The sequence below is a fragment of the Saccostrea cucullata genome, unplaced genomic scaffold (genome assembly GCF_032062105.1).
Source record: "Saccostrea cucullata isolate Sc308-1 unplaced genomic scaffold, CSIRO_AGI_Scuc_v1 ctg131, whole genome shotgun sequence".
Taxonomy (NCBI): Eukaryota; Metazoa; Mollusca; class Bivalvia; order Ostreida; family Ostreidae; genus Saccostrea; species Saccostrea cuccullata.
In genome coordinates, this window is record NW_026930457.1 from 62,501 (window position 1) to 86,195 (window position 23,695).

Here is a 23,695-nt window from a genome sequence, read left to right on the forward strand (position 1 = left end):
AAGTTACATAAAAGCAATGAAGTAACACAATTTAAAATAGATGTTATTTCATTTTGAAACACATATTGCTTGATCAAATCAATACAACAGAATATAAGAGTTTTAATACTGCAGATCACTTAATTTTTGCGACATCTTATTTTCGCGAGATAGTCATTGACTCGTTATCAGCGACACAAAATTTTCACAAATTGTGTTCGTTGCTATATATAATCTTAAGGAATTCTATTCTTTGTATACACAAGAATGAAATTTTGGCGAGCATACCGTCTCGCATATTTACACAGAAATTAAGTTCTCGCAAATAAAAAGTGATTTACAGTAACTGAATAAAATCAAACTATTAACATCCATGACAGCCTGTAAATTACATTGATTTTTTACAATGTCAATTTGCACATTTCCTCTTTCCTAATTTCACTTTCTGTTCAACTTTTATGGCTGATGGTTTCGGAACACATGAACGGGGACATGCCTCATGACTGGCACAGTAAGGTGCTACCTCGTCGTATAAATACCATTGTCGCTGTGGGTCAAGGCCACATGGTTCAATGACATTTGGAAGAGAAGCATCCATGTTTGGAAACCTGAAATCTTTGTGTTTCAGAATGTTGACAGTTATTTCTTCATCTGTGGCATACTTTCGTAGATGGACTTCTCCAGGATGTTCATGTGTCATGCTGCAAAAGATGTTAGATCTTCCAACATACATTTTTTTTTATATTTTTATCTAAACAGTTTAATGTATTAACTAATTACAAAAGGTATTGAAGGAGCACAGTCATGGCATTTAATTTCTTTTGAATTTCTCTTCTGTTCTATGTTTTTAACAACATAATATAAAAATCTTCAATATTCAATGATAACAGCATTCTTCATTACTTTACACTAAGCATTTGCATTTGTCAACATGGGCTTAAAATCTGTATTTAGTGTTTGCCTTTTGGTTTTTTTTCTTTTGTATACATGTTCATCTAATTTTTTTTAATTTGATATTAAACATTGAGATTTTTAATTCAGGGATAAATTATACAAGCAAAAATATGACAATCAAAGACCACAATTAAAAAATGTATATATAATAAGATGTACATGTATAAAGAAAAATATTAAATTAATTTTGATAACTTCTATTCTGAAAATCTCTGGTTTTACTAAGTCATGATATTTGACCCAAGTAAATAAAACGAAAAAAAAAAATATAATTTGAACATCTTATCTATGCCCCTCTGTGCATTTATTGTTCTGTGATAACCCAACATTTAATGAATTAATTGTTCAAAAAAACAAAACAAAACAGGCAATATATGCATACCGAATATGACGATACTGCTTGAGTTGAGGTATTGGCTTGAAGTACTGCTTGAGAAACGTGCTCCAGTCATAGAAAATGATTGGATACTGAGGATCCTCTACAAGCTGTGGAATATTATGATTATTCCTAGATGAATGAGCAACAAATTTGGCCACTTCATCGAGATTCTCTGCAGTTGTTCCTCGCCATTTCACCTTCCAGAGCCCAAAGTGCCAGTCGGGATGAAACTTTGTGTGGCCTGCCTCCATCAGGGAAAACTCAATGGTCATATGTCTGCCAGTCATAACTCGCCACATCCCATATCTACAAGACATCCTTTTAAAATAATGTTTGGCAAAGACAATATCTCTAAATGCACATCTAAAAGAACTTGATTATAAAACTAAACTTTAAAAAGACAGCAAATGAATTGACAATAATTTTGCCAGTGTATTTCACTACAAGTACCACATGTAAACATGGATGTATTTGACATGAGGACACCTATTGTAAAAATACCACCCTCACAAATGGTAGTTATATAGACAGTTGGATTGGAAATACATACCCGATAACAGTGTTGTTTTTATTTTGACCAGTGCAGTTGTCCATATGGAGTTGTAAATTCTTTTCTCCATAACCTTTATGTTGAAAATGGTGGTGAATCATACTGGCAACAGAGTTTGCTCCCTTTCCAGAATGCTGTGACTCATCAATCAAGTAAAATATCTGTGATCCTGGATAAAAGTTCACAAAAGAAATATTTGCACTGAAAAAGTTTATTATTCTTTTACTTTAATTATTAAAGGGTGCATATCTGAAAATGTACTTCTAAATTTACAGGCTGCAGTTATCAGCCAATTAAATGCACTGCTTTAATCTGTTTTATAAATTCAATTTGTTTGACCAGTACACTTGTACATAAATCTATATGTTTTATTTCCTATCATTGAACTAAAAGAGTAATGCTAAAAAAAAACTAATGAGACTATTGTAGTCTTGTGTTCAACATTCTAAAAATTACCTGAACCCTCTGAACAGATTCCAAAACACTGGCATTTCTGTGGGGTTTTGAAGAACAAAGGACCAACCTGTTGCGCATAATGTGGATAATGTATTTGCTGGGCATAATCAAAACTGTAATGTTGAGTTCCCTCCAAAGAACAGATGGGCTGACCTGGGGAAAATATGATATATCTATGGCATGCCAAATTCACAAAAAGGAGCTAAACCTAGTTTCACAATTGATAAACTAGGTTTATCGACTGTAAACTATAGTTTACAAACCATGAACTATAGTTAACGATTCGTTAACTATAGTTTTCATCTGTAAAACTATATTTAACGGTTGTTAACTATAGTTTACGAATGCTAATCTAAGTTTATCTCTCTTTAATAAAATGTTAACAATAGATTTTGTTGATAAACATAGATTCACATCTGTAAACTATAATTTACGATCGTTAACTATAGTTAAGAGTTGTAAACCATAGTTTACAAATTGTGAAACTGTATTTATCAGATAATATATGTTTTTCAATCGCAAATGATTGTTTTCGGTGTTGTATAATTTACGGTTGTGAAACATAGATTATCGTGTTAACTATGGTTTACAGATGTAAAATATAGATTAACGTTGTTAACTATAGTTTACAGTCCGTAAATTATAGTTTACAACCGATAAACCTAGTTTATAGACTGTAAAACTATGTTTTTCTCATTTTTGTGAATTTGGCGTGCCATATATATCAATAGCCAATTGATTAAGAAAAATCACAAATTTAATAGAGCTAGTGCAAAAATGATCAACTAATTTCAAACAATATTACTTCAGTCATATAATAAATTGTTACCTCTGGTTTTTCTCTCATTTGGAAGAGCTGAAAAGCTTGTTTTAGAATCTTCACATTGCCTTCTGTAATAATCCCTCTGCATCTTTGATTTTTCAACATGAACTGTGTATTTCTCAAGATGTTGCTCCTTTTCCTCTTCTGTCATATTGCCACCGTGAATCAGGGTATTTACATAAGATTGGCATTTATAACAGAGGTCTGTTGAAGGTTTACTAATTAGAACATGTGGACATGTATTCAGCCAAACTCTTTTAAACTCTGACAAACATATCTTTCTCAAATGTAGACTCTCCGCAGCTAACAAATAGTCCTGATGTATATCAGCCTTGGTCTTATCAGACGGCAACACTATAGCTCTACAATCTCTGTAGTTCGGCAGTCTTCCTGGTAATGGTAAACCAAACTTGTTTCCATAAGATGTTAGAAAATCTTTTACAGATTGAATATCATTTACAGTGAGGGCATGCTTTGGATGTTTACCAATGTTTCCATGGATTCGAGGAACAAGTCCATCCTTATCAAGGGAACGAGCAAGTGCGTCAACCGTCTTCCTATAAACCCCATGGCAAAACGCAAATGTTTCTCTACACACTTGATGTCCATTAAAAAAATATTCTTGTCTAATTCTCTCCCTTTCTTTTGATCTATGTTTTTTTGCACTAGTCACTTTGTCATTTCGGCGATGGTGAAATAATTGCACTTTAATCATCATATCTAGTTCATCCTTGTTCATTTCCAGGCATGTGCTTCTGTATTCAAGCAAAGATTCTAAATCGACGACCTCACTACATGGTTTTCCGTAGAGTCGAGAACAACCGCATGTTTTAGAATTAAACTTTAGAAATTGGTCAATTTCATTCTTATCTACCTCACTCTGCTCTATGGGTACTAAATTTTCTGGATCTATTTCTTCATCGCTTTCATTTTCGTCAGAGCTCTCTGCGTTATCCGAGTGATATTCTGGGTCGACATCCGACTTGTTTGACAAGTTTCCAAAATATAGGTCATTTACTCGATTTATTTCGTTTACAAATTCTTTATCTTCGTTTTCTACTATTTCTGGGGGGATTGTACTTGCATTAGAAACTGCACTTGAGTGGCTTAACTGGCTGCAGTTTTCCATTCTAATAAGTTTCAAATCTCCCTCATTGCTAGAGACGCCATGATTGTTTACACCAACAACTCGGACAATAAAGAAGAGTTAGTCATACGGGGAATAACTCTAAATATACTCGATTTTTTTTTTCTCGACAAACTTTTAATAATATAAATCAAAATAAGATCGATTTTCTTATTATTTTTGTTCATACAAAAAAGTTATAAAACATTACCCAATGTAAATTCATTCTGCAATTATTTTAACAAGTGCGCGAAATTCACGCCTTTTTGTAAACGTTGATTGTGACGTTTTTTTCATTATTGCGTTTTGCCGCATTTGGGCCAAAAATCTCATGGCGAGTCACATATATTTATATTTATATACATGTACATATATTTACATTTATATACATACAATATTCACACTAAATATATTCATATATTTTATAAATATTTTTTCTAGTGTTGGCAAATCGGACGATTTTTAGTAACCGGTTACTCGCTCAATCTTCCGATCGAGTACCCGGTTACTCGGATGATTTATTCATATTCATATACAGTTGTATATCATTATCTCATCCTTTACTCATCGGTAGTAATAAAACACAAATATATTGTGAATGCTTAAAGATACCCACGCACGCACAATCTTGAAAGAATTTTAAAACGTGTATTTATAATTAAAAATTAATTAAATCAGAAGAAAAAATATTCACTGTTTCACGTTATTTTTCAGTGGTGTTCATCACCTTTTACTTTTCGACTCCCGATATAATTATGTCATGATCGAGGAGAATAATTATGTAGAAATTTGAAGTAACAACCGTACACGATAACTCCAATTCACATAAATTACATTTTACAGGTATCGAATCGGCTGTTCTTTTAAATACTTCCAAGGTTTATGTCTTTGGCGGCATCTTGTTAAATTTTTAATAAGGTAATTATAACTCTTTCTTCAAAACTTGTATAACCTGCTGGCAATCAAAGCTACCAATTAACTGTGAAAACTAATCAAAACGAATCGATCGTATTAGTGAAACACTAGATCATTAAATCTAACGGTAAATAGAATTAGAGAAATGCTTATATATACGCTTATAAACAAATTAACTTTTTTTTGTTATTTACTTTATAAGATGTATTTTTATCCGAGTAACCAAATAGCAGTTTTACTAACCGATACTCGCATCGTTCGACGGTTAACCGGTTAACTGGGTACTCGTTGCCAACACTAATTTTTTCTAAAATGTTCTGGAAATGGTGGCAATATCTACATACCTAAGTCATCTGGAAGTTCTGTTAAATTGTTTTGCTGAATATACAACTGAAAGAAAAAAAAAAAGAAATTAAAATCTAGAATAAGGCTTTAAGATTCAAATCTGAATCAAAAGGGCTGTGCTATTATTGTAGTAGTATTACTGTATTACCTCCATACGCTGAATTTTCCTCTGCAGTTTATCACTATAGGCAATCCTCAGGGCCTTTCTGTTCAGATACAGAGCCTCGGGAATTTTTTTCTCCTCCACTTTTTGGCCCGCCTCTGATATCAGCATGGCGTACTGGACCTGATCTTCCTCCGATAGGTTCTGCATCGCGGGGACTGAGGGGGAGGAGACCGCTGTAACGACCTTGCCCCCCTGAGAGGGTGACCCCCCTGTGACAGAGGAGCTGGATGAGGTCCTTTCACTTCGTATACTTTTGACGGATGGAGTCTTGATTTCTAAAACAAAAATATATCATGTGGAGAGCAACTTTTCTAGAAAATGTGTTAAAGAACAAAGAACTAAAGAATATACATGGAAACTGATAATTGTGCAAAATCACTCTCATTTCCATAAAACTGAAATAAAAAGCTCTGATCAGTAAAACTCTGATTCTATTTAACAATATTTAAATTTACAAGAGATGTTTGTAAAACACTTATGCCCCCCTCCCCCCCAAATTGGAATTTTTCAAAGTTCAAAAGGGCATAACTCTGTCAAAATTGGCACGATTGTACCCAAAACAGAACCTTGACCTAGATATTCATCTGATATATCTGTATACCAAATTTCATTTCAGTATGTGCAAAGGTTGAGAAGAAAATGAACAGAAACTAAGTGGACCGACAGACCGACCGACTGACAGCAGCAAAGCAATATGCCCTCCCTTCTTCAAAGGGGGGCATAAAAATTGTTCATATAAAATTTCTTACTTTTTTGTTAAAAGTTACATAAAAGTTGAATTTCAATATCTTTAATATCATATATTGAAAACCATTGATTTGTCAAAGTGAATAAGAATTCGAGGGCCACACCACTTTTTTTTTTTATTTTATTTTATCTTTGGAGTCTCGAATCCCAACATATCTCCTTTTTTGTTCCATGGAAATGACTAGCATTGTCTCTATATACTGTCGATTCCTAAATATATGCGTGGAATAAATTATCGTGTAATTTCGCAAGAAGCACCACAGCACACGCGAAATAATATTTCTCACCCTTACTTTTATGTTGCTGAAATCTATGTAAAATCTCTTGATCAACCGTTTAATCGTGAATTACTATTCTCGCGATTTGCCGTTGAAGAGCTCATTCACGATAATAAGTACTTGCTAAAAATAAGCAATTTACAGTAGTAACTTTGCTTCTCTATACACTGAATATTAAATTATCTTAGCATTATTATTGTTGAGAGAGAAAAAATTGACAGGAAGCCAATTTTATAATGGTTATATACATATAATTTTTTTCATCACCTTTTGTCACCTCAGTGGAATTGTCTTCAATGTATGCCTGTGAAATCAGATTAGAGAATCAAATTAAATTTTTAAGTATGCTAGAAAAACATCTATCAAACTGAAGAAAATGTTGAAAGCATTTTTAAACTCATAATTCACAATCACTCAGAAATTTTTTCTTCACATGCAGATTAAACAGAAACATATTACCTGCATACGCTGAATTTTCCGCTGTAATTTGTCTGAGGGACATAGTCTATAAGCTGTCTGGTTCAGTTGGAGGGCCTCCTGAACCTTACCCTGCGACACCAACTCTTTTGACTGGAGAATCAATCTGGAGTACTTCTCCTGAATACATTGTGCAAGTGTACCTGAAAAATGGAAAGTAGCACAGAGTTTAATTATGTTCAGGTAATTGTATACAGATCTACATGTAGGACTGAAATTTTTATAATACAAATAATGCATGTAATCATATCACTTTTCTAAGGCTTGCTCGAATAATGAATTTTCTCAATCAAGATTCATGCCCATGGGCCTTATAGGTCATCTAACAACTTTCCAACAATCATGACAATTAAATTTGGTTCGTGTTTTTTTAACCCCGTTCCCTGCAGTCATGCATTTTAACGCCTATACCATTTCCTACTTCTAACGCAAAATCATGCATATACTGTTTCCCCGCAATCACGCATATTTCATGCACTTTCAGAAGTACATTTAATCTCTAATTTAATGCCAATTCCCTCCTATTTTATGCTTGGTAAAATCTCATAAAATAAGAAAAGTTATAATCCTATTAAAATATTACGTCATAAATATTTAAGCTAAACTTTAGAGAAACTTGTGCCGTGCTATAAAGTGCTTGCGGGGAAAAGGTAAGGTCATATTTCTATGTAGTGAAGATTTAGTGTATGTTGTGTCACAGTTCAATAAGTTGTAAAGAGTTGAAACCTAAATCCATGAAATTCACAATTTTGAAAGAGGCACCATTTTTTATCATAATTATACTCTTAACATGCGTACTTTGGTTACTTAATACCCAGAGGTAGATCAGAGTAACAAAGAGAAAATGTATTTCCACATTATAATCTCCAGTTGTGTACCCCATCCCACAGGAATCACTTACCCTGAGGCCACATATTTCAACATTTTGGAAATTTTATTTCATCATTAATGGTTGATTAATACCAAAGAGCAGATTTCAATTCAAAGCATAAATTAATTTTCAGACTAAGTTCCCTCTCCCTTCCCAGTACCCCTGACCCAGGGGCCCTGAAATTGAACATTTTGAAAGAGGCCCCTTTCTTCATCATTAATATATACTTAGATCACTGGTATAATATCCAGGTGCAAAGGAAAAGATTTTCAAATAATTCATGCATTTTCACCATATAATCATTGGAGCCCTGCCCTTACACCAGAACCCTGACCCAGGGGCCATGAAATTCCAAAATTGGGAAGAAGCATCCCTCCTCAGTCCTCATCATAACTATGTACTTAGTTAGTTTGTTTAATTCCCAGGAGCAGAGAAGAAGATTTTCAAAGAATTAATGTATTTTCACTATTCTATCAATAGAGCAGCCCCCCCCCCCCCAACACCAGAACCCCTGACCCTGGGGCCATGAAATTCAAATTTTTGGAAGAGACATTCTTGCTCACCATAACTATGTACTCGGTTAATTTATTTAATACCCAGGAGCAAAGATTTTAAACGAATTTACGCATTTTCACTACATAATCAATAGAGCCCCGCCTTATCACCAGAACCCCTGACCCAAGGGCCATGAAATCCACAACTTAGGAAGACAGCCTTATTCTACATAACTATATACTTGGTTAGTTTATTTAATACCCAGGAGCAGAGAAAAAGAATTTCAAAGAAATTATGCATTTTCACTTTATACTAGTAATCTACCGTATAACTGGTTTTAAATGCGGGTGCAAATTTTTGCGATTTGATCCTGAAATAGGTATATTTATTTCTAAAGTCTATTTTTATTGAATTTTATTACAATAAAGTCTATTTTTATTTTTTATTGAACAAACCAAAGCAATTTAAAATACAGTGACTTTAGTGGTTTTGGCCCTACCCCTCAGGCCTCCAGGGGGCACGGACCATGAAATTCACATTTTTTGTTCCACTTCACCCATCGATGCTTTGTACCAAAATTGGTTGAGCAGTTGCGGAGAAGAAGCTGAAAATTATCAAATGTTAACACACAAGGGACGATGGACAATGCATGACAGACGAAAAAGGATAGCAATTGGTCACCTGAGTTTACTCAAATGACCTAACAAAATCTCATGCTGAACAAATTGGTTAATTCTTTGGATTCTGGAAATTCAGTAGTAAAACCTTGGAATGACTATTCATACATTGGGTGTTTACATAGATGACACTACACCTGTGGGTCGTCCGTATGTTGTTATAATTAATGGGTTATTATTAACAGGGTAAATTAGAAACAAAGTCACAGTTTTTTTTGAAACAGAGAGTATAACGTTTACATATAATTTAACAAAATCATTTAATTCAATTGTCCTGACAATAAACAAATGCAAAATAAAGAGTTTATATAATCCCAGTAGCGGAATACATGTATTACACATAAAATGTAATTCTTTTCTAAAAAGCTACATATTAAGATAATAATTTCCAAATCTGCATGGTAAAAACAGTTTTAAAAACACTGTCAAACAAATAGCCAAATTGACATATTGCTATTCGGGTTCTGACATATAAAAAAATCATGACAATACTTTGCAGGACGGATTTGCATCTTTAAGAATTCACTTTATTTCTGCTTGATTACAGACAATTTGTTACCATTTATTATTTTCTGTATAATTTAATCTATTAGCATGATAATATTATACCAACTTCTGGATTTTTTAAAATGTATTTGATAGCATTTAAAATACTTCTGGTATCTTTTGTAAAAATAGCGGAACTTGAATGATCGACAACAAATTCACTTAAAATCATCATTTTCATGATAAATTTGCATATCTTTATATTTAGTACATATTTTTAACTGTGTGGAGGTTGTATAATAAATAGCACCTAGTAGAAAAATCCAGTTATACGGCTTTTTAAAACGAGTTTGATATATTTTACGTAATATTTTTCCTGGCACATAAAATATCAAAATCCAAAAGAAAAAAGCCTGGAAAACAACATATATTTCCCAACTAATTCCAAACAATCAACCAAGAGTTTGACTGCTTGATTTTATTTAAAAAAAAATTTAAAAAAAATCTGCAGAAAGGACATATTTAATTTTATACGATGAATTAAGCGTTGGTCATCACACGCCGTCGGCGACATGAAATTCACATTTTTTGCATACACAGGCCTTATAGAAAATTTTTAATAATTTTTTTTTTTAAAAATCTGCATTTGCCATCTTTTTATTTACACATATTATTTATTATATCGACACAATTTCCAATCCTATAATATGTTAAATTTACATACAAAAAATTAATGCTGAACAAATTTTAATTCGGTGAATTTTGAATATTTACAGGACAATTGTCCGACATATTTTTGACTAGTTTCGGGAACTCTGCACATGGTACATACTCTCTTCACTTATTGATAAGTTGTGCAGTCCCTGACAAGCATCGTCGTCCATTTTACCAGAATCTGAAATGAGTGAAATGAACAGTGACAACAGTTTTTTAAGCAAATTTTCTCAGTTCTTGATCATGTTGATGATGTTCAGAACATGCAGAATGCAAATAAATCAAAATGATTTCTCTCTTCTAAATGGTGACAACATCAAAAATGGTAACTTTCTACTATACATGGGTTAAACTATCGTTTTGCAGTCTTTACCCAACCAAGTCAACATCAACGAATGAACGATGTGTAACCCATGATCATTATCATGTCATCATAAATGTATTAAACATTCATTTTTTAAATTTTATAGTGGATCAGTCTAAAATCATAATCCCTTAATACTTTCATCTAATTAAATACCTGTTGTAACTGCATATACATAAATTATTTATAGAAAAAGTGTCCATTGACAACGCAATGTCTTAATTTTTCATTGACAACTTTTTCCCTCGGTTAAAAATTCCGCCATTTTCGCTTAAGATGAAAAGATAAGTCGTTCTTAGAATTGGTTTTTTGGGAAGTTCTTTACAGGTCCATTTTAGTCATTTGATATGAAACTTAATATGATGATGAAATGATTAATCGATACAAAATAAAAAGAGATACTATTTACTTTTTTTTTAAACTTTATTTTCATTCATTTTTTTTATACTATCCGTAACTCCTCTTGACTCTTCATCAAGGTCACATGTTCTACTTGTACTTTCACTTTGTGGGAAAATGTCAAAACTGAAGCTGTACTATGATCTCATGTCACAGCCCTCGCGGGCGCTATATATGTTTGTGAAAAAGAACAAAATTCCATTTGAAGACAAGGCACTTGCACTACGAAATGGTAATATGGTGTAACGTTCTGAATGAAATGATAAAAAAGCTTGCAATTGACTGTAATGATCATCCCACTTTTTGACCTATGAAGTATGAACTGATGGAAAAAAGATAATCGTATCCCGTCATTGCAAATGAGATTTTCTTCTCTTTTATTTTTGTATTATTTTTAACAAAAGTTTAGATGCAATGCATTGCTCTGCACAAGTTTGATTGGATATAGTGAGTTGCACTAGCTGTAATATTATAGATACTGTTGGACAGAGTAGTACTTGACACATTTAACTCAGGTTTTATAGCTGAGGATAAATGTTTTTCCATGCAAAAAAAAAATGTAGAATAACTTCATAAAATTATAATGTTTTGATTGAAGGGGAAAAAAACTGTACTTGTAGTTCCACACGAGCTTTAATTGAAATTTTCTGCAACTGGTTTTAATAAGTTGTTTTCAAAAATTGTCAATTTTAACTTGGCTAAAAAGAATGAATGTTCTATCATTCAGTTTTAAATGTGTTACAGAATACAGACCCAATGGCTAGAGCTTGTCCTGAGATACAGTTAGATTATTCTAACTAACACCAATTAAGACTAATGCATTTAGACATATATTTTTTTATCAGAACTCCAGTAAAATATGGAAGCTAACTTGCAGACACCTTTGTGTATTTTTTTTCCCACAAATAAATTTAGAACCAAAACCGAATGAAAACTACAGGAGTGTAGCTTATTTTGAACTCATTTTATTTCTTTACAGGAGAGCACAAACAAGAGGCTTACAAGAAAATAAATCCGTTCCAGCTGGTGCCAGTTATTGATGACAACGGATTTATCCTGACAGAGAGGTCTGTCTAAATTCAAGGTTTAATGAAAATTTAATGATGCTGATGCATACAATTCAACATTAAAGGTAGCACCTGTTTGTGTTTCAGTGTGGCCATTCTCCAGTACCTGTGTAGTAGGTATGACCTCCCAGAACACTGGTACCCCAGAAAAGACCTCAAGGCTCAGGCCAAAGTTAATGAATACCTCAACTGGCAGCATGTCAACACCAGGATGAATTGTGCAATGGTATTCAGACATCTAGTAAGTCTACTTTTTCATGCAATTTACAAGATTCTTTACTGTACTTTATTCTAGGTTCAAATCAAAACATAGCCAAGGCAAAATAATTCTTGAATCTCTGATTCTGGCATTTCCGCAATAGCGTCAGGAACTGATTTGTTCATGAAACTATATGAAGTACATTTGTTGGTTTTCTGATTTTCATTCATTTTGGGTGTGCTGAATTATTTGTTTCCTGTATTTGAGGGGAGAGTGGCTACAAGTAGGCCTTTCAAGTACCTTATGACTTCAACCAAAAGAAACATGCATATTATGATATACATGTAAAGAAAATATTTGTTAATATGTGCATTTATAGTAAATATATGTATAGCAAAAATTAATACTTGAGTGCCACCTCAAAATATTCTAAATACAAATTGAGAATTGTTAATGGTAATCTTTCAGGTAATAATCCCCCGAGAAACAAAGAAACCAGTTGACTGGGAACAAGTAAACGCTATGAAGAAGAGAGTGTCCTACGTCGTGGATCACTTGGACAAAAGTTTCCTGAAAGATAAGCCCTATCTGTGTGGGATGGAGGTTTCTGTGGCTGATCTGCTCTGTATCTGCGAGCTGATGCAGCTTAACGCAGTCCACGAGGAACAGCTATACGAGTCCAACCCCAACATTAAGGCGTGGTCAGATCGCGTGAAGAACACACTTAATCCAGAGTTTGAAGAAGCACACAAGATTGTTTACAGAGTGAGAGATATGTACAAGACAGTCCTGGCTCCATCTTTTGCCAAGTTATAGTTCATAAAGATGGTAATCTCTGCCTAGAAACTGTGATAAACTGTCAAAATTTTAATGCTTTAATTACGAGAATGTACTTAGTATTCAAGATATGCCAGTAGTAGTGAACACAAGATTTGATGTTTGAAATATGTACATTAGTACATATTAATGATACAGAACTATTGTAATATGATATTATCATATCTGTTTCTTGTTCATTTATGTTCTTTTATATGATATTGTGGGGTCAGTAGCAAGGCTATTACCCAGTACAATAAAATCATTTGTAAGAAAGGCTTTTTCAGTACATGACTAACCTAGGCTGCTATCTTGATCCTCAGGACATGAATTTCACAATACGTCTTATAGGGCCGTTTTGCTTAAAAAAAGATGGTGTTTCTGACACAGTGGTGCTCCCTTATGGCAGCTTATGTTGAAGGCTAAAGTTTCTGATTTGCAATTCAAACTCCAAGGTCAAGAGACAGAAATCATTGATAATCTAAGAAACATCTTTTTGCAATGAATACTGTGAGATATGAAATCTTTGCACCAACCTTTCATTAGTTATGGCCAAGATTAAAGATTTACAAATGTAGGCTGATCTCCAAGCTCAAAATTTCAACAAAGAGCTGGGTAATATGGAAGTCTTCCTATGTTGTCTCTCAGTGTCAAAGTATTTTAAATTTGTTTGTGCAAATAAAGATGACCATTGTATTGTTTTTGGAAGAGTATCACAAACATCATATATATCTTATATAAAAGTCATAGCACCAACCATTCAAAAGTTATGGTCTAGGTTAATTTTTTTTTCAAAAGTAGGACAATTTCATAAGGTAAAGTTTTTTTTTTAATTTACAAAAAGGTGCCTGTAAAGTATGAAATCCATTGCTTCATCTGTTCAATAGTTAGGGCTAAGGTAAAAGTTGGGTAAAATTTTTCAAAAAAAAAAAAAATGGGTTAAACTCCAGGGTCAAGAGGCTAAAAAGTTCATACCCATATGCCATTCATAAACATTATTACCTTATGATAATGCGTCTTCACTTTGCCTAACAAAGTCTTTCAAGTTTTTGCTATACTGCCTTTTCAAGTAGACTAGCACAGTGGCGGATCCAGGAATCTTGAAAGAGGCGTGTTGTGACCAGCTTTGGGTCCGAGAAAGGGCTCAAAACCACACCAAAAAAAAAGATTTATTAAATCTTATGCATATTTGGGGGGGGGGGGGGGGGTAGTACTTATTTACAATGTATTCCATATGAAAAATCCAAAAAATAACATAGATTTAACGATTAACGAAAAAAGTCATACCCCTGGTATAAATACCAGGGGTATGACTTTTTTCGTAAATCGTTAAATTTATGTTATATTTTGGTTTTTTTAATATGGAATACATTGTAAATAAGTACTAGAAACATAATTCATGAGAAAAAAAAAGAAAAAAAACTTTGACCAGGGTGTATAAGGGGGGGGGGTCCTGTCCACAAGTACCCGTGGATGAGACAGAACTGATATATTTTTAAAATTATTTTTTACACACGAATTTGGTAAAAATTAAGGAATACACTGAAAGACAAGAATTGTTTGTGAAATACTGATGTCCCCGTGTGGCAGCTTTTGGCGGAAGGTTAAATTTCTCAAATAGAAATAAATTCCAAGATCAAGAGATAAAAATGATATTACTAAAGAAAAGACTTTCTTAATACCTGTGAAATATGAAAGCACAGGATCAAGGTTTAAATTTAATGTACCCAGAAGATGGCCTTGTCATAAAAAAACACTAAGTATTAAAAAAAATATATGACCATTGTCCAAGGTTTACGTTTTTCAAATGTAAGCCAAAATCCAAGTTCAAAATAGTTGGTGTCTAAAGAAAGGCCTTGTCACAAGAAATGCACCTGTGAAATATGAAGACCATTTAAAAGTTATGCCCAAGGTTAATTTTTTTAAGTGGGCCAAACTCAGATGTCAGGGTCAAAAATACTTATTTCCATAAAAAGTCTTGCAACAATGAGTACACATGTTAAGTGCGAAAGCCGTTGCACTAAATGTTTCAATTTATGGTCGTTATTAACGTTTGATAAATATTGGTGGAAACGCGGGTCAAGGTCAAGTACTAGTATGTAGTTACCAAAAGAAAGACCTTGTCACAAGGATACACAAATGATGTGAAATATGAAAGCCACAACTCCAACCAGTCAAAAGTAACGGTCCCGGCAAGGTAAAAGTTATTGTGGACAGACAGACAGACTAACAGGGCAAAAACTATTTAGCCCCGAATCTTTGACTACGATGGCATATATAAACCTTGAGGGGGATGTGGGGAGAGGTCGATCGTTGTGTAACTTCAAATTATGTCTGCCTACTTGTTAATTTCCGTGCACTTCAACCTTGAAAGCTCTTAGGCTATTATCAATGTCGCTTAAAATGCGGTCTTCGTTATCCAGACTGTATCAGCCTTCTTTAAAGCATCCTTGCTATTAACTGAAGTGTTGATATAAAACCAGGTATGTCAAAGTCAAGGTCACTAACATTTAAAGTAACTGATTATATTGAATATTGTTTTTATCATGTATGTCGGTCAGACTCAGGTTTTATCTGTTTAACAGCTCCGATATTTTTTTTCGTGGGAGTTATAAGAAGCACTGGCGGATTTAAAGGGGACGTGGGGGGCGCACGCCCCCCCCCCCTCCATTAAAATTTTCAAATTATGATTTGACTAATATTAATAATGGCATATTTTTGGTACATAACTAACCAATACCACTATCATTGTGCCTGTTTTTACTCTTTTAAACATAGGAAAACCCAGGAGCTTTCAGGGGCTTCGCCCTCTGGGCCCCCACCATTCAAAGTATGATATGATTAGTATTAATAATTCTGTGCTTTAGTACATAACTAGCCAATACCACTATTAGTAAGTTAGTAAATCGTTTATTGTAGTGGCATTTGTTATAATACAAGGAGAAAGATTCAATACAATTAATATTCAAACACCCGGACCTATCTGTCACTTTTAACAAAAATAAATAAAAAAATATACACTATTATTGTGCCTAATTTTACTCTTAAAATACATGAAAATCCAAAAGTTTCCGGGGGCTTTGTATACCAAATTTCATGAATGAATGAAAAGTGCAAATAATTGGAATTTTTCTCTGAGTCCAGGGGCCATAACTCTAGCCAAACTGGCTCGATCGTACCCAAAACAGAACTTGATCTAGATAATCTTATGATAGATCTGTATAAAATTATTAGAGAAGATTTCCTTCAATATTGGTTTAAACAAAGAGATGATGGTTGTCTATCGGGTAAACTTACAACATATTTCTATATAAAAAGAAGTTTTGAAATTGAAAAGTATTTATTATTAAAAAATTTTGAACAAAGAAAAATTATATGCAAATTTAGAGTGAGTTCACATAACCTCAGAATAGAAAGTGGAAGGTACGAAAAAAAACTAAACTCTGCTGGAGAGCAAACCACCCTTGCAAGAAATGAAAGAATTTGTAGAATGTGCGACATGAACTGTGTGGAAGATGAGATACACTCACTGATTGAATGTCCGTTATATAAGCATGATAGAGATGACTTTTTTAATATTATTGCTAAAAGTAATAAAAATTTCTATACTTTAACAAATAAAGAAAAAAATTTTATGGATTATGTCTAATGAAGATGACATGTTGCTTATCAAGCTGGGTAATTTTTAATCAATATCTTTAAAATAAGAAATAGCAAATTATGCAATGTTAAACAAAGAAACAAATAAATACAAAAGAGTAATATATAGAAATACTTTAAACAAACTTTTATTTACAGTATATTGATTATGTATGTTGTAATCCCCAACTGCTGTAACACCATTTATCTTTTGTTAGTTACTGCTATCAATTTTGAATTTCTGCTTGTATGTTTTTTTTTCCTTATTACTTGTATGCCCTGATGGGCCCCAAATTGGTATTAATAAATCTTATCTTATCTTATCTATACCAAATTTCATTTCAATATTTGCAAACTGTGCAAAGAAAATGAATGAAAATTGAAAAGTTCATATAATTGGAATTTTTCTGAGTCCAAGGGGCATAACTCTATCTAAATTGGCTCGATCGTACCCAAAACATAGATATTCTTATGATAGATCTGTATGTACCAGATTTCAATTCAATATGTGCAACCTCTGCAAAGAAAATGAACAGATACTGCAAATAATTGGAATTTTTCAAAGTCCAGGGGGCATAACTCTATCCAAAATGGCTTGATCTATCCAAAACAGAACTTGATATTCTTATGATAATAAAAATGTCCATAACTCAATTCCCAGCAAAAGAATATTTTCAGAATTTGCCCTCACACCCACCCCCTTTGACACCCCTAGGCACACTATGAGAGAGGAGAAAACTCCTTTTGGAGGAGAGGACACAAATAAAGAACCTGCAACAAGTTAAAAAAAATGCTTTGAATTAGGTTTCGAGGGCCATAATTGAGGATTGGTTAAAAATTTTTAATTCGGAATATGTGAGAATATATACACCGAGGCATATTTTCAGTACCAGTAATATCGCCCTTTTCTGTAATGTCTTAGCTTTTACATTTGAACCTAGTCGCGCATAGTCTCAATATTTCTCCAAATTCTCTATGATAAAATTTTTGATACCCTTAACTCAAATTAGGCAAAAAGTGGTTACTATTGGTATACATGTATATTATATTAGACAAAATCGTGAACCATATGTCTTGGTCACCATGGTACCATCCCCTAAAGATTAAAAAATGGCATTTTTGAAGAGTTCCATACTGGATGTTTGCAGGAATGGAAACATATGGCATGACACATCAATCAATCAATCAATCAAATTTGATCAATCAATCAAATTCAATAAAACAGCATTCTGAATAACATCTTTTTAAAAAGTGTAAACAAGGTGAATGTTTTCGCTCGTTTGGGACAATTTCCAGCTTAGTTCGGACTTTCAGTCTGAAATTAACACAAATTTCCTTGACTGTTGAAATATACATGGGATAGAAATATTCGGGCAAATGCCAATTAGTGTATCGAATAACCAATAACATTGTCTCGTCCGGCAAAGAGGTGGAACTTAAGTCGTCTCATCGTTGTCAACAACAATTTAAAGTTCCTATTGTTTTTAATTTCATATCCAATGAGAATCTATTCGCCATTTGATAGACGCTAATTACGTATAGCGCCGAGAATGCCACGCCTTACTGAAAGTCCAACCTTACCTGGAAATGGTTCTATAACCAGAACACAGCAACCAAAGTTCAATCGGTATATATTTCTGTAATATTGGGGAAAATTTCATAAAAATCGGTGACCATATGACACGTATAGTTAAAGTGCATGGTTGCAAAGAATACTGTAAATTCCTTATTTTTCGCGAGTACTTATTACCTCAAAAGGACTCTTTAACGGCAAATCGCGAGAACAATAATTCGCAAATAAACGGTTGATTAACCCATTTTACATGGATTTCAGCAGCATAAAAAATAAAGAGAGTACTTTATTTCGCGAGGGAAGCGTCTCGCGAAATTACGCGATAATTAATTCCTCGCGTATAAATAGTAATCTACAGTAATTATAAAATGCAAGTACCCCGATGATTGATTGATTGATTGATTGTATATTGTTTAACGTCCCTCTCGAGAATTTTTCACTCATATGGAGACGTCACCGTATGCCGGTGAAGGGCTTCAAATTTAATATACTCGGCACTCAGGGCCATTGAGCAGTGAGGGTTCTTTAACGTGCCAGCGCCTACCTTGACACGGGACCTACGTTTTTAAGGTCATATCCGAAAGACCCGTGACTTTCACTTCTGATGCCGAGCGCTTGGCGAAGGAACAGTCACAACCTATTTTTACGTCTAAGGTTTGACGCGGCGCCGTGAACGAGAATCGAACCCGCCCTCCCGATCACGAAGCGAACGCTCTACCACTAGGCTACCGTAAACGGTAGCATCCCGATGAAGTGATGAATCAAACTTGTCCAAGCGAAGTTACAATAATAAAGTCCAGCATTGAAATATATAAATGGAAATTTGCAAAAAATTACATTGTACACTTCAAGTTAAGGGCTACAATAATGAGTTTAAAATATATCCACTTTTTTGTGATTCGGGTGAGCATTGTGGCCTATATAGGCATTTAGTTTTCGAAAATTAGATTTCATTTAATTTGGGTAAGGATTTGGTTATCCAGTCGATAAAATTATTCAAAACTTTGAGATCAAATTGAACCTTCTCTCGATATTTTTAGTATGCATAACACCCCTCCTCTTACTTTTTGTTTGGTTTCTATAGACTCGTCCTGCGTGCTTTCGAATTCGGTTAGATTAAATACATGCATCTCACTGAGCTGTGTCACTCTATACATGCATAAGGAATGTAAATAAATTCACATGACCAATCTTGTGACCGAATTTTTCTGGTTCGATTTCTATGCATATTAAGACTGGGAAGATTATACCTAGGAATGCATACCCTGAAGCTGTTCTATGATTTAATGTCCCAGCCCTCCAGGGCTGTGTACATTTTTCTTAAAGCGAATAATATTCCATTTGAAGCTATACAAATTGCTATTAGAAATGGTACGTATAGAAATTTATAATTTTGATTTAGACTGACCAGGTAAGATACTTATACAGGTCGGTCAAACGACTACAAGTAGGTCATACAGGTAAACTGGGTATTCCCATTCAAAATAAGCCATTTAGAGAGAGAGTTGTCTTTGTTTGAGTAACATTTAGGTAAGGAGGGAATATGACACGATACCATAAATTTAATGTTTTTGTGTCAATTTCAATCCTCATTTCGTAAATTCTTTTTCTTCGTCGAAGAATTACCTGTAATATTGCTTCTCCATTTCCTTTTGAAGCATAATTCTACGGACTTCGTAAATGTTTTCTTATTAAAAAAATCCTTAGAAATAATTTATTTAACAAAGGGAAAACGAAAATAAGAGTGAACAACAATATGAGTTTCATTTTATTAATTCGCTAATCATTCAGTTCGATGGTGGATATTACGAATCGATTGATGAATTTTCTAAACATCACTACAGTAAAGCCTAATTTTACATGTTCTCATGCCTGGCTTCTCCGGTTTCGTCTATATGTATTTTCAGGTGATCACCTAAAGGAAGCATACACCAGGATCACTCCATTTCAGCAGGTGCCCGTCATCGACGACAATGGATTCGTCCTCACTGAAAGGTGAGAACTTTTTCATTGAAAAGAAAACGTAGAAATTAGGGTGTTAAAATGGATGTATTTAAAAGTTCCTCTTCTTCTAAATGCCCTCTTCTTCTATAATACAGGACAAATGTTTAGGCTATTCCTTTTTTAAGGTGTATGTGCGGGCGGGGGGTGGGGTGGGGTGTTTGATTTTGTCTGTTGACTCCCTTTTCTTAAGTTCCTGAATCTGCTATTGCTTGTCATGTCTTTCACTGACAGAACCCAAAGTAACACTACATACTTTTCATATACTAAGTTTACTCCATTATATTTAAGTATTTTCCTTTCCTTTACTTTCAGTGTAGCAATTCTGCAATATTTATGTATGAAATACAAATTGCCAGACCACTGGAATCCCTTGAAAAATCCAGAAAGTCACGCACGAGTACAGGAATACCTACATTGGCAACATGCAAACACTCGATTTTATGGAACCATGCTGTTTAGAATACTGGTTTGTGCATTAGTGTCCTATTTAATTGTTGCTATTAAAAATATGCTAGTCATGTCATTCCAACGCAGCAATGTGTGTAGAAAGATAACAGCCATATACGAAATATAATTCTTCGAGTAGTATTTGAACATCATCAGTTTTGAAACTAAATTCAATGCTTAAAGAATCTCGATCCCCCAAATTACTAAATGATTAAAATTCAAGAAATAAATTTTAAAAAAGTAAGCATTCGATCGTCAAAATGAGCAAGAACTTTTCACGAATGGTTATGAAAAATTCTTCAGATTAGGCACGTGGCATCGGAGGGAGGGGGGGGGGCTTTTTTCTAGACAAACCCTCCCCCTTTTCATCTCCACTACAGCGCCTCACTAACAATGTTGCATTGGGCAATAGGCATGACCTATAGAAATTCGAAATAAGATAAATGTTTATATACAGTGTATAGTGCTTCAGGTAGAAATTTGTATCCACTGCTATACATAAAATAAATATAAATGACTGTTCAGTAAAATATAAATTGACATACTATTATTTTATTTCATTCATTGTTATTTATTTTTTTACATTTCTTCCATAGCTCAGACTACCACAAGAAACAAAACAACCGGTAAACAAGCAGGAAGCAGAGGAATACAGAAAAGCAAATATGGCTGTTGTCCGCCATCTTGACAAATATTTCTTGAAGGACAAGAAATTTCTCTGTGGCGAAGACATTTCAATAGCCGACATTCTGGCTGTTTGCGAACTGATGCAGTTACATGTGATTGACGAGGATTATATCATTTATCAGAACGACAAGGTCAAGGCGTGGTTTAATCGCGTGAAGGATCGACTGGGACCGGCTTTTGATGAAGGTCACAGAATTGTATATAAAGTTCATGACCTTTACAAGAGTAGCTGGAAATCCGAACTAGCAAAACTTTAAACACACCATCGTACACAATAATTGATTTCTATGTTATATTTTTAATGTCTCATTTCCTCTTTATGTACCTTTTGGGATACATAACGTCATAGGGTCATAGAACTAATTAATAAAGTTATAAACAACCTTTCCTAATAGAGATTGTTCTATCTGACGTATCCGTATCCGTATACGTATCCGTATATCGAGATATGAAAGGCATCTCGATCCCGATGTCTAAACAATCTGGTTACATTTCCATCGTTTCATGTTTGATTTTTAACCTCATTCACTAAAAAATGATATGTAGTGTGATATTTTTAATAAAATACATATCAGTTGCTATACACGCCTTATGCATCAAGGGGAGGGGGTAAAAGTTTAAAAATAAAATTAGAAAAACAAGCATGATTTGAATTATTTAAATGTGTAGAAAATTGTTAAAATCTCTCTCTCTCTCTCTCTCTCTCTCTCTCTCTCTCTCTCTCTCTGGGTATTCATTCTTCATTCTAAAATTAACATTAATATTTACAAGAATTTTACACGACATATCCCCAAAAATATATAATTATATATATAGTTAAACCTCTTTATCTCAAACTTGTAAATTAATTGTAAAAACATGTAATTGTAAATTAACTGGGAAAGATTTCACCATATTGCAAAACAAATGTGTATGGGGGATTTACTGAAAACGTCCATCCTGTTTTTCTTTTTTTATCATGTTCTATTTCATTAATTATAACGTATTTGATGGTCATAGTTCTTCAGAAAAAAGATTGGATAGCTGGTAATTCTGAGGCGGTTTAAATACACTCCCTAAATTGTAGGTCGATAGCCGTATCATGGGCGGCGCAGGCAAATTGTGGGGGCGTTAATTGAAGGGGGGCTAACCCAACAAAAAAGGTAAACCCCACTTTTAAATGCCTATATTATGTCTAATGTCTATATTTGCAAGAAAATTGAGAGAGGGGGGCTTAAGCCCCCCCCCCCCCCGATTCTGACGCCTATGCGTATCCAGGGTTTCAAGGAGCTTGAGGATTGATTATGTACAATTTCCGACAGTGTTGCGATTAAACGCAGTATATGTAGTACTCGATTGATTTAACATATATAAATGTTAGGTTACGATGTATCTTCCTTTCTTAAACTATTCTACTTGCATATTAACTTCTTTTTATGAAAGTTACATGATCGAGTTTATAGTGAACAAAGCAAGCTCTGAAAAACTTTGATACATGTATTTCATCACTGTAATTTTTCTTTTAATGCGTGATTTTTTTCTTGGCTACATTGAAGCAGTTCCTTCTCTTCACTGTGCACAATGATCTCGATCTCGGCCAAATTGTATTTATAAATAAAAAAGAAAGTCGGATAAAAAAGAGAAGAAAATTAGCACGATGGACAAGTAGACTTAGCAAAATAAGATGTATTATTTTGAAAATTTTGAGCCATATTAATTTTGATCTTAGCATAAAAAAAGATTTGAGATTATATTTTTTGAATACCATATTCTGAAATAGTTTTTATATCAAACCACAAATGATTAATGAATGATAGTCAAAAGACGTTATCAAATGACGTGTGTGCACATTGTGAGGCACAGACGCCGGAACTGGGGGGGGGGGGGGGGGGGGGCGGCGTAGGATAAGCTCCCTTTCCACTTTCAAAAGGCATGTTGTATTGCAGTCAAAGAAGAGTAAGTGGTAGTGTTAAAAAATGGCAATGATAAAAGTTCGACCCCCCCCCCCCCCCCCCCGCCCGAACACACAAAATAGTGTTTAATTAATTTTTTTTGCTTGTCAGGGTTTTTCAGGACTTATATT

At 33.8% G+C, this 23,695-nt stretch overlaps 3 protein-coding genes across 3 annotated transcripts in view; 1 reads left to right on the forward strand and 2 right to left on the reverse strand.

Annotated features, from left to right (window-relative positions):
• LOC134228661 (uncharacterized) overlaps positions 1 to 4,610 on the reverse strand; it is a 4,989-nt gene extending 379 nt beyond the window's left edge. The window contains exons 1-5 of the mRNA XM_062710338.1: positions 3,148 to 4,610; positions 2,319 to 2,471; positions 1,863 to 2,031; positions 1,316 to 1,618; positions 1 to 680 (exon numbers count right to left, since the gene is read on the reverse strand). The exon at positions 1 to 680 is cut by the window's left edge and continues 379 nt beyond it. Of these exons, the coding sequence (XP_062566322.1) occupies positions 389 to 680; positions 1,316 to 1,618; positions 1,863 to 2,031; positions 2,319 to 2,471; positions 3,148 to 4,270 (2,040 nt within the window). The 5' untranslated portion in view covers positions 4,271 to 4,610 and the 3' untranslated portion in view covers positions 1 to 388. The remainder of the gene's footprint in view (positions 681 to 1,315; positions 1,619 to 1,862; positions 2,032 to 2,318; positions 2,472 to 3,147) is intronic.
• Positions 1 to 10,641, reverse strand: part of LOC134228662 (DNA excision repair protein ERCC-6-like) — a 43,927-nt gene extending 33,286 nt beyond the window's left edge. The window contains exons 1-5 of the mRNA XM_062710340.1: positions 10,557 to 10,641; positions 7,178 to 7,338; positions 6,972 to 7,022; positions 5,676 to 5,969; positions 5,527 to 5,572 (exon numbers count right to left, since the gene is read on the reverse strand). Of these exons, the coding sequence (XP_062566324.1) occupies positions 5,527 to 5,572; positions 5,676 to 5,969; positions 6,972 to 7,022; positions 7,178 to 7,338; positions 10,557 to 10,608 (604 nt within the window). The 5' untranslated portion in view covers positions 10,609 to 10,641. The remainder of the gene's footprint in view (positions 1 to 5,526; positions 5,573 to 5,675; positions 5,970 to 6,971; positions 7,023 to 7,177; positions 7,339 to 10,556) is intronic.
• A 638-nt stretch (positions 10,642 to 11,279) lies between these two features.
• LOC134228671 (uncharacterized) lies at positions 11,280 to 22,018 on the forward strand. The gene is made up of 8 exons (XM_062710353.1): positions 11,280 to 11,433; positions 12,181 to 12,268; positions 12,356 to 12,509; positions 12,936 to 13,282; positions 19,688 to 19,866; positions 20,403 to 20,490; positions 20,812 to 20,965; positions 21,543 to 22,018. Exons 1-8 carry the CDS (start codon positions 11,319 to 11,321, stop codon positions 21,888 to 21,890), a joined length of 1,473 nt encoding a protein of 490 aa, XP_062566337.1. The 5' UTR covers positions 11,280 to 11,318; the 3' UTR covers positions 21,891 to 22,018.
• The last annotated feature ends 1,677 nt before the right edge of the window (positions 22,019 to 23,695 follow it).